This window comes from Bos indicus x Bos taurus, chromosome 7 (assembly GCF_003369695.1).
Source record: "Bos indicus x Bos taurus breed Angus x Brahman F1 hybrid chromosome 7, Bos_hybrid_MaternalHap_v2.0, whole genome shotgun sequence".
Taxonomy (NCBI): domain Eukaryota; kingdom Metazoa; phylum Chordata; class Mammalia; order Artiodactyla; family Bovidae; genus Bos; species Bos indicus x Bos taurus.
In genome coordinates this window covers 108,789,896-108,801,687 of record NC_040082.1, presented here as the reverse complement: position 1 = coordinate 108,801,687, position 11,792 = coordinate 108,789,896, and the positions used below count along the sequence as shown (strand labels likewise).

Genomic DNA, 11,792 nt, shown 5'->3' with positions numbered 1-11,792 from the left:
GCAAAGAGGAATTTAAAAGAAAACATAGTCCTCTTTCTCACATAACAGAATCAGCACTTATAGGAGTGAGGAAAGGGAGTATGGGACATGTCTGTTACCTGGACTTTAGTTTCCTTGAGCATGTAGTCTGCTTGGGATAAAAGTCACGCCCAGTCTGCACAACCACTGTTGGCTCAGGTCCTAAGCATATATGGGTCCTAGCCCATGGCACATGCCTCCACCGAACTGACTACAAGGGACTGTGATCTAAACACACACATCAGGCTTCCCAGATGGACCAGGAATATCTTGAGGGCAGGCACAGGCTATGCTTGGGACCCTCTACCCAAACCACAGCCTGGCACAAAGCAGATGTCAGTTCAAAGTTGTAAAATAAGTGACTGATAAGGGCAGTAACGCTGCTGGGTATGCTAGACGTCCACCAGATACTTTTCAGAATGTAGATCTAGCACTGCCTTTGTAGTCCTTCAGTAGCGCCCTCTAACCCACAGAAGGAAGCCTAAACTTTGGAGACTGCCTGTACAGCACCCTCACAGAGCGCCCTGGTCTCCCTTTCCAGCTTTCTACCCCAAGCTCTTCCTCACATGCACAACACTGGCAGCCCTTCATTCTGCCTAGAGGCTCTCCCTTATCCACCCCCAACGTACCTGTCAAAATTCCTGTGCATCTTTACTTGTCTCTGCTATCATTCCCTCCTTCCCTAAGGGCCTATTAACCCCTTCCAGCAGCCACTCAGCACTCAAGAGAGCAGGGGTGCTTAATCAGCCTATCTAGCCCCAAGACCCGAAAGTGGTCTTTGGAGATGTCTCCGGGAAGACTGCTGCTAGGCGAGTGGGCAGGGATGGACTCCTCAGTGGCCAGCAGCTTGTTAGCCCTGAGCACCGTCGCAGGCCTGAGCCCTGTCCACCAGGCCTCGTGGTTTTAGGGAATAGGGGGTGGAACAGCTCGCCTGAGCAGGCTGCTCACCCATACTCTTGCTCCCCAGCAGTGCCCCTGGCTCGCCTTTATCATTCTGGACATCGGGGCTTGAGAAGCAAGGGCGCAGCCCGAGTCACCCGGGTCCTCGTGGCTACGCTCCGGGCATCCGTGCGCCTGACAAGGTCCGCCCGGCCCTCGCCCTGGAGGCCTTTGGATGCCTGGGCTGGGGCTACACCAGCCGCCTGTGGGAGCAGCTGCGGCAGTTCTGGACCGACCACTGCTCGCGGCGCTTCTCACCGCGACGCCCGCCGCTGCGCCGCATCTCCTCCATGTCCACCTTCTACCTGTTGGACCACCAGACGCGCCAGGCGGAGCTGGGCCTCAGCTACGGCTCGCCCCGCACGCGCCTCAACGACGAGGCCTTCGTGTTCCGCGGCGGACGGTGGACCTCCGAAGGCCAGCCAGTGTGGTCGCGGCCGCAGCTGCCCTCGCAAACCATCGCGGGCTGGAAGGCACAGGTGCAACGAGTCAGGAGCCAAGTGCTGCTGGAGGAGAACAACTATCTGAAGCTGCAGCAGGAACTGCTTATGGACATGCTGACGGAGACCACAGCCCGAATGCACCTGCTGGAGAAGAAGCTCGACCACGAGGCAGGCCCAGGGGCCGCGCCGTGCTCCTGGCAGAGGAAGATGCGCAAGCGCGAAGGCGCGGGCAGCCTGCCCAGGCTCGAGCCGCGGGCTCTGGAGTCGCGGTGACGCAATAAAACCTGCGGCGCATGCGCACCTCGGTCATCACCTCGGGCGCGTCGCTTGGGACCTGGCGAGCATTGCGCACGCTGCGTGCGTTCAGGGAAGATCACTTCCGGCCTGTGGTGGACCGGGAACTCACCCACAGCCGGTCTCGGGAGAGTGCGATAGGGCTGTGTAGGAAGAGGTTTGCAGCCCGCTGGGAACGCGCAGTGGGAGCCAGGCTGGCAACAGGCAGTGTCTAGGGGGCGAGGATGGCAGGCGGTGAAAAGCAGTGACAGCGAAGGCTTTCTTGGCCTAAGGGACGGAGGAAAAAGTTCAGGCGGGGAAACCCCGGCTCAGGCACGGAGGGTGCGGTTGGGCGGGCGGGTCAAGGACCTTGCACTTGGCTCTTCCCTCCTTGAGGCGCTCCCTGGACGGGTTTCAGCCTGAGTTCAGGATAAGAATGTATTTTACGACCTAGAAACTGTTTTGAGACAGAAGCCTCTTGAAACTTTGGCCTCTGCCTCCCCATCCTGGCTGTATGGCTTTTAGTGAGACACTTTACCGGCTTCTTTCTAAAATGACTGGTCGGAGGTACAAATAAGCGCTCTCTGGAGCCAGCCATGGGATTTGCTCAATCCACTTTTTTACAGTTTTGCGTGAGTTGCCAACACGTACGAATCTGGAGATTTTGCATTAAAAATACAGATTTTCTGTGTTCTCCCGAAAACCCAGGAAATTTAGCCATCACGGACCTTGGTTTTGCCCAACAGCAATCGCCTGACTTGTGGCTGTCGTCACCTGGTCAGCTTCACTCGTTTCCTCCTATAGGTGTCCGATTTTTGAACTGCTTCTAGATCCGTTCCAGATGGGTGTTCTCTCTACGAATATGGGGGCCCCCTCTCCGTGCCCAGGGTATCATACCAGGTGCCTTTCGTGAGTGTGTCGTACTTGTGAGTGATGTGGCTGCACAAGGAGCTGATGACACTGATCTTTGGTATCTGCAGCCTTTCCCCGGAATACAGACAGGCGATGTCAGCATCCAGTAAGTCCAGTAAGATTCCAAAACATTTCCCTAGAGCCACGTGAAATCTGTGAGAGAAGTGGGTGTCCTGCCTTACCCTAACTTGCTTTCAGGAGAAAGACTAGGGGTTACTAAACCATTACTTTGTACAAAATGGGGCCCAAACAACACAGAACATGTCAGTAGACATTAAGCTTAAAAATATTTCTTTTGAGTAGTACTCTTGTATTTTAATAATTCTGTATTTATATAGTTGTTCAGTCACCCAGTTGTGTCCAGCCCTTTGTGACTGCATGGACTGTAGCACACCAGGCCTCTCTGTCCCTCACTATCTCCTAAAGTTTGCCCAAGTTCATGTCCATTGCATCAGTGATGCCATCCAGCCATCTCATCTTCTGATGCCCTCTTTTCCTTCTGCCCTCAATCTTTCCCAGCATCAATGACTTTTCCAATGAGTGGGCTGTTTACATCAGATGACCAAAATACTGGAGCTTCAGTTTCAGCATCAGTCCTACCAGCGTATTCAGGGTTGATTTCCCTTAAGATTGACTGGTTTTATCTCCATGCTGTCCAAGGGACTCTCAGGAGTCTTCTCCAGCACCATAGTTCCAAGGCATCAATTCTTTAGCGCTCTGCCTTCTTTCTGATTCAACCCTACATGAACACTGGGAAGACCATAGCCTTGATCATATGGACTTTGTCAGCAATGTCTGTGCTTTTCAACACACTGTCTAGGTTTGTCATAGCTTTCCTATCAAGAAGCAAATGTCTTCTGATTTCATGGCTGCAGTCACCATCCATGGTGATTTTAGAGCCCAAGAAAAGGAAATCTGTTACTACTTCCACCTTTTCCCTCTCTATTTGCCATAAAGTAATGGGGCCAGATGCCATGAACTTAGTTTTTTTTAATATTTAGTTTTAAGCCAGCATTAATATTTTATATCAACATGGGTTAAAATATTTTGAATAGTTGTAGTGGTGACTTAAGATTTTCTTTGAGAATAACTTAGAAAATAAAAAATATGCAGAAAAGGAAATGAGAAGGGAGTCAAAACAATGCCCAAAGAGGGGGAAAACACAATATAAGGCACTGATGGAGAAACTAAGTGGAAGAGGCCAGATACACAGGACCACATGTATGATTTTGTTTATATAAAATATCCAGAAGAGGCAAATGCATAGCTGGTGGTGCGAGGGGAGTGGGAAGGAGGAAGTGGCTGCTTAACAGGAGCAGGCTTTCCTTTTGAGTTGAAGAAAAATATTTTCGAGGTGTAATGGTTGTACAACATTGTAAATGTGGCACATTCTAAAATATTGTACATTCTAAAAGCCACTGAATTGTACGTTAGTGACTTGTGTGAATTTTACTGCCATAAATTGTTTTTAAGGAGAAAAGTACGTTAAAACCTGAGATAAAAACTATTCAGTATGGGGAAATAGGAAAAATCATGAAGGTGATCTGAGAGTGCCTGAAGGAATGTTGCTTTGGTCAGAGCACTTGAAAACAAATAGTTGATTCTCTAGAACAGAGAAAAGTATCTGCCCTGACAGAGCAGCAACAGACAGGAGAGCCCTATGTTTAGGGAAGGGCATCCAAGTGGATAAAGGACCCAGATCAAATGGGGAGGATGATATTTTGAGATATCCGCCTTTGTTCTTTCTGCTCTGAAGTTTCAGCCCTTGACTAAGGCAGCAAGCTCGTTGCCCCAGGCAATGTGACAGAACTGAAAGTAGGAACAAAGGACTTTTTGTGGCTTTCTTCTTCTACAGCTCACTTGTGTCTGACTCTTTGCAAGTCCATGAAATTCTCCAGGCCAGAATACTGGAGTGGGTAGCCTTTCCCTTCTCCAGGGGATCTTCCCAACCCAGGGATCAAACCCAGGTCTCCCACATTGCAAGCAGACTATTTACCTACTTTCCTTTCCTTTCTTCTACAGCTCAGAACTCTGGGGAACAGCTTTGCAAAAATATTTTATGGGCTTGAGGAAAGAGGTGGAAAAGGCTGTACATTTGTCTACAGCAAGAGGAAAGATGAAGGGAAATGGAAGTAGAGATCCTGGGACGTCTTCCATCATGGAAAAAAGTCCTTCCTTGATCCTACATTACCTTCCAGCTCCTGCCCCATTTCTCTGCTTTCCTTGTTACTAAACTCCCCAAAGTTGTTTACGTTCACTGTCTTCAATTCCTCCCCTTCCTCTTTGCTCTTAGTTCCCCTCAGCTTTGAATCCCACCTCCAATGCTTCCCAGCCTGCTCTTGTCGGGATAACACTGACTCCAGTCCTGGTAAGGCCTCTGGCCAGTTCTCCTTCCTCATCTAGGCCCGTCAGCAGCATTTCTTACAGTGGACTCCTTGTCTTCCCTAGGCTTCTAGGGCACTACCCCTTCTGATTTCTCTCCTACCTCACAGTCGCTCCTTCTCAGTGTTTTGCTGATTTTACTCACTTCCTTCAGGTGTCTACTTAAATGTCACCTTTTCAGTGAAGTTTTCCCTAACGACATTATTTTAAAAGAATGTACATTCTCCCCACACCCAACAAAACCAGCACTGCTCACCCTCCTTTCTTGCTTTGTTTTCTAGCCTTTGTCACCACTTAACATGCTATATATTATATTTTGTCAATCTCCCTCCACCCGCTCTGCCCCAACTAGAGTAAGTTTCACGTGTGCATGCTTGTGTGTGCGTGCGTCCTCACTCAGTCATGTCCTTTGTTTCCCTGTGGACTGTAGCCCACCAGGCTCTGTCCATGGGATTTCCCAGGCAAGAATACCGGAGTAGATTGCAATTTCCTTCTCCAGGGGATCTTTCGAGTGCGGGGATCAAATCCATGTCTTCCGTGGCTACTGCATTAGTAGGCAGTTTCTTTACCATTGAGCCAAAGGTTTTTTCCTGTATTTTTCCTTTGTATCTTAGTGTAGTAAGTGCCTTTCTGCTTCCAGGCTTTCTCCTAAGCCTCAGCAGCTCTCTCAACCCACAAATGTAGCCTGAGAATGTAGGAGACTTAATACCTTCTGGGGCAACCTCCAGTAGAAGGCAGATACTAAAACACACTTTATTGAACTTTCCTTCTATTTTCCTCACTCCTTCTCTCTCAGTTCCTGGGATCATCTACCAAATAAACTGCACCCAAGTTCTAAGCTTAGGTTTTGCTTTTATGGAGATTGAAGCTAAGACAATTAGTAGGAAGTAGCACTAGAAGGACTCCAGTACTCTTGCTTGGAAAATCCCATGGACGGAGGAGCCTGTTAGGCTGCAATCCACGGGGTCCCTAAGAGTCGGACACGACTGAGCGACTTCACTTTCACTTTTCACTTTCTTGCATTGGAGAAGGAAATGGCAACCCACTCTGGTGTTCTTGCCTGGAGAATCCCAGGGACGGGGGAGCCTGGTGGGCTGCTGTCTATGGGGTCTCACAGAGTCAGACAGGACAGAAGTGACTTAGCATAGCATAGCACTAGAAGGCAGGCCATATGGAAAGGAATCTACAACTAGATCACCCACCATTCAAAAGGCAACAGAGACCTCTCACCACTGTTGGTGAGTAGGATGCTAGTAACCCCTGGCATAAGACTCTTTGGTAGACTGGAAGAAGATAGAAGTTGAAGGGAAAGTTTGGCTTATATAGTTAGTAGTTTGGGCACTTGAAAGATATAAAGGCAGCTGTAATTACAAGGATTATGAAGGTGGTTAACTTTTCCAAATTGCCTTAGAAGATTTGAAGAAAAAATGAAAGGCTCTTAGCCCACTCCACTCAGGGCATGATGTGAAAGCCAGAAAGTCTCCCAAGGCAACGTGTAATGAAATGCTCACTTCTGTGGCCAGGAAGTAAGTGTGATGAAAACAAGGCTCAAGGCTTAATCAAGGGCAACAGAGCTGCAGAGGAGACCTGTGCATCCTTAACAGCTTTCCTGTACTAAATTCAAGCCTTTTAAAGAGAAGGAATGGGACCCTAAGGCCTGGCATGGGCATATTTGGGTGGATATATCAAAGAACCTTGAACCCTCAGAGCTCCTAAACCCTTTGGCTAGCATCAGCTACTATTTTGCTTGATAGAAAAGAACAGCCTTATTTTTCCTGGAGATGGTACAACAATCTCACCGAGGTAGACGAGGTAGACATCTTATAAAACAATGCTAATCCTTATGAAGCTCCACCTCTCATTGCCGTTAGACCAGTAACTAGTATTGAGTCTCAGCATACCCAAGCCATGAAGCACAGTCCCTACTTGATTACCAAAGGTTGCAGGACATGTCTAACCACAGGACCTCTGGGGTAACGGACAAGGGAGGGGATCTTGAGGGTAACTGATGGGGGTGAGAAGGTATATAAGACTGGGTAGGAAGTTGATTGGAGAAGGCAATGGCAACCCACTCCAGTGTTCTTGCCTGGAGTATCCCAGGGACAGAGGAGCCTGGTGGGCTGCTGTCTATGGGGTCGCACAGAGTCGGACACGACGGAAGAGACTTAGCAGCAGCAGCAGGAAGTTGATTGCAATGGAAGCATTTCCCATGACTCAAGATGTAATGTTCTGCCAAGAACACCCAGAACTCATTCTAATGTGCTGCTGATGACTCTGGTAACTTGGACATGATGGTAGTCTAAGGTCAGTGAGGTGGAGATGCCAGAATTGCCTTGGCTGAGCTCTTTAAATGGGTCTGAAGGCTACAGGGAAGTGGAAATATCAGAATGAGTTTATTACATGAGACCAGAAGATTCACCGTTTTGACTGTCCTCTGGGAGCTTCCCAGAGGATGCTCCTTTGGCTAAGGCAGAAGAAATATGACAGTGGTTGGGCAGGGGGGTTGGTGGGGGTGGGGGGTGGGCATTGCTTCATTTAGAAGGTGTTGATGGCTGTCCCCAGTAGGCCTGGTTTGAAAGCAGGAAATGCTGCTGTGGAACTGGGCTCCTTGGTGTCACTGGGGATGATGGGATTCAGGAATGGCATTTAACCATTCCAGACGGTGACTTTTACCAATCAGAAGCCAGGGGGGCATTTTAATCATACTTTGCACAAGATTGGAGTGGTAAGTTGGGGGCCCTTGCTTCTACAAGATCTGTGGTAATGATGGTAATCGGGACAGTGTTCTTGGGTGCAAAATAAATGGGCAGCCAATGGAGGCAGAGAATAAGTGATAGAAAGCGTGGGGAACAAGGATGAGACGTGCCAGCAGGGATCTGACAGTCTTGCTATTAAAAAAGCCTCACTTAATATTAGATCAGTATTTAGATACATCCTAGGAAAGGTGGGTAAGAAATGCTCCAAATAGACAAGTTTTTCCATCACTGCAGTAGAGTGGCAGGTTTGACATACAAATTGAGTTATTGAAAAACACTTAAAAACCAGATATCTTCCATACCCAAGAACATGGAGCAAGATCTGTGCCGGGATCCTTCATATTGCATATTGAGTGCATATTGCATATTGCATATTGAGTGCAGCACTTTCCACAGCATCATCTTTCAGGATCTGGAATAGCTCAACTAGAGTTCTATCACTGCTGGGAGCCAGCGTGAGGAACTCCGCCCATGGCAAAGGTCATGAGGAAGGAGGCTCGGCACACGCAAAGGCAGGATCGAGTCTCGGGAGTCCCCCTGGAAATTCTCGAGCATCTACCCCCAAAACCAGAGTCTGCCTACTTTCTGCTTTGTGCTCTCACGTACACCTCTGACTTTACGGGGGGCTGTCCCCCACTACCTCTCTCTGAAAAAAAGAGTTAACTTACAGCTCCAGTTAATAATTCCTGGGTGTGACTGTTTCAACCTACAAACTCCTTTGGAAGTCCTCTAGCCTGCCTGAATAGGTTTTTCCGGCCACATGTGATTGCTCAGAGCCTCCCAACTGTGAGAGGCATGAGATGTTCTGAACTGTCTGAATACAGATTCCTTTGAGCAGTTAAAAGATTGATTAGAAATTGTATTGGTGAAGGGTTTTTCACTTGTTGGGCCAATGTTTGCTGCTAAGTTTCCATATCCCTTACCTGCTGTGTCCCTGGCAGTGTATTGATTAATACAATTGGTGTAAGTAGTAGCTTTAATGTTTGTAATCTTGGACCCTTGAGTTAATTCTTTTTCTTGTTACAGCCCACCACACCTTTGCCCTATAGGAATGCAACTTTAATGCTTTTGGAGGGTGGCGCCTGACTAGTCACCTTTAGAGAAAAATAAGTTTTCTGAAGAAAGGGTCTTAAAATGTTAACAGGCCTCTGGGCCAGAAGATGATGCAAATCACCTAAACTTTTGCATATGATAAGTGTTCAGGAAGAAAGCCTGGCTTACTGCATGACTCTACCCCTTCCCCCATTATCCTCTATGCATAACTTAAGGTATAAAAACTACTTTGGAAAATAAAGTGTGGGCCTTGTTCACGGAAACTTGGTCTCCCCATGTTGTTCTTTCTCTCACCTTCTGGCTGAATTATTCAGCCTCTTTTCTCCCCTGAATTTCCTCACTGAGCTATCCTTATTTCAGCCTCTTTTCTCCACTGAATTTCCTCATTGAGCTATCCTTATTCTATTACTCTTTATATCCTTAATTAACGTTTAATTAAGCAGTTGTTTCCTGATCCTCGCCGACAGCGTCCCCGCTTCGAATTCCCTGGATCCACCAGGGCTGGACCCCGGCAGATCGGTACCAACCACAGATATCAACAAGGAGACGGGACAGTGTGAGATGCTGATGTATGCCATGCAGAGAAATGAATGTGACAGTGACTAACCTAATTCAGACCTTCTGTGGATGTCTTAGTTCAGGCTGCTATAACAAAATTTCATAGACTGCGGGGAGGGGCTTATAAACAACTAAAATTAGTTTCTCATAGCTCTAGAGGGTAGATATCTTAGATCAGGGTGCCAGCATGATTAAGTGGGGCCCTCTTGCAGATAGCCAACTTCTTGTATCCTCACATGGCAGAGAGCAGAGTTGGGAAGCTCTCTTGTGACCCTCATAAAGGCCCTAATCCCATCATGTGGGCTCCATGTCATGATTTCATCTAATCTGAACCATCTCCTAAGGCCCCATTTCCTAATTCCATCATATTGCAGGGTAGGGTTTTGACATATGCTATGGACACGTTCAGTCCTCAACAGGAGGCAAATCCCAGAACTGGAATCAAGCCCAGCAGGCAGCAGTGATGAGACCAGCACCTCTACCTGCAGCCACAGTGCTCTCCACTTAACCCAACCCATCAGTCCAGGTGATAAATGGCAGCTGGGCTAGGTAAAAACATCAGTGGTTTCGCTTTTACAAGATGAAGAGTTATGAGGATGGATGGTGGTGACGACTGTACAACAGTGTGAATATGTATGTTTAATACCACCAAACAGAACTCTGAAGAATGATTAAGATAGTAAATTTTTTGTCATGTGTATTTTATCATAATAAAAAAAATTGTGGTGACTGTGTAGAGATTGGGAGCTGGAATAGAATATTAGCTAAAGGAGCATAAGAAGCAAGCAAAACAGCTCTTAAGAAGAAAAGCAATCTGAAAAAGAGTATGTGACCACAAAACAACCTGCAAATCCCAGGATAGAAGTGCTTTCTAGAATACATGTAGGATAAAAGGAGGGAGGAGCAGAATGTGACTTCCAAGCAGGTGTAGAAAATGGTCATGTGTTTGGGAGAGCCAAGGCATTGGCCTTGCATTGGTTAGGTTGGGGCTATGCCCTCTTGCCTTTTGGGACCCAGCTGACCTGTTGGGCCTCCCTGATAGTTCAGTTGGTAAAGAATCCGCCTTCAATGCAGGAGACCCTGGTTCAATTGCTGGGTTAGGAAGATCCACTGGAGAAAGGGATAAGCTACCCACCCCAGTATTCTTGGGCTTCCCTTGGGGCTCAACTGGTAAAGAATCCACCTGCAATGCGGGAGACCCGGGTTCGATCCCTGGGTCAGGAAGATCCCCTGGAGAAGGGAAAGGCTACCCTCTCCAGTATTCTGGCTTGGAGAATTCCATGGATTGTGTAGTCCTTGGGGTCGCACAGAGGCGGACACGACTAAACAACGACTTCACAGTTCATCTAGGGTGTTCCCCAGAAAACCACCCGTTTCCCCTGTGTCTGGCTTTCTCTGCTTTTCCTGTTCCCATCTAGCTTAGCTCTGAACAGCCTCCTGTTGTCACTTACCATTGCTCCTGCCTCCCCCACCAGTTTCACGTGTCTCCTACCTCGTACTCCTGGGGCCACTCCTACCAAGACTGCTCTCCTCTAGTCAGTCTGTGCGTGGCCTTGCCTGCCTTTGATTTTCAGACATGTCTAGGACATGGAGCAGATCACTCAGAAGCCGGTGCCCACGGGTGTTCTGTGTACATCTGCACATGTGTGGGTGGGATTACCACAGAAGTCCGTGGCAACCAGAGGGGTTGGGCAGGGACCAAAGGCCCACAGAGCATGCTTGGTCACTAGGAATGGTGCTGACAGAGAGGGAGGTGGCCTTGCATGGGACCAGGAGCAGGAGTGGGCTAGGGCAGGAATCAGTACCAGCTGTCTCTGGAGCACAGTTTAGGAACCTTGGTTCCTGCCTGCTTGGGAGGCACCACCGGTGGTGTGTCTGCTGCTTTCTGTCCTCTCCTAATATACTGCACCTGCTGCTGCTGCTGCTAAGTCACTTCAGTCGTGTCCGACTCTGTGCGACCCCATAGACGGCAGCCCACCAGGCCCCGCAGTCCCTGGGATTCTCCAGGCAAGAACACTGGAGTGGGTTGCTATTTCCTTCTCCAATTCATGAAAGTGAAAAGTCAAAGTGAAGTCGCTCAGTCGTGTCTGACCCTTCGCGACCCCATGGACTGCAGCCCACCAGGCTCCTCTGTCCATGGGATTTTCCAGGCAAGAGTGGAGTGCCATCGCCTTCTCTGAATATACGGCACCTACAGAAGTTTAACAATACTGTAGTATCATCAGTCTGTTTTCACCTGATCCATGTCCGACCTAGCTCTAATCATCCAGGGCTGGCTTGAAGTAAGGGAAACAGGCTCATGGGACTTCTGTGTATTCAACAGGGACTAGGGGTGGGTTTGGAACTTTGAGATCCATGTCCTGGGGTCATAGCAATGGTCCCACAACTCTCCAGAGAGAAAGTAAAGGCAAGTCAATGGCTTGGGGTGCAGCCTCTGTGTAGCATAAAAAGTGAAAGG

The 11,792-nt window shown here is 48.3% G+C and overlaps 1 protein-coding gene across 1 annotated transcript; it reads left to right on the top strand.

The window, feature by feature from the left end:
* Positions 1-953: 953 nt before the first annotated feature.
* Positions 954-1,673, top strand: CBY3 (chibby family member 3; the record flags this gene model as incomplete). Its single annotated transcript, XM_027548445.1, has 1 exon — positions 954-1,673. A coding segment is annotated over one exon (720 nt), but the record flags the coding sequence as incomplete, so codon positions are not given.
* Between the last annotated feature and the right edge of the window lie 10,119 nt (positions 1,674-11,792).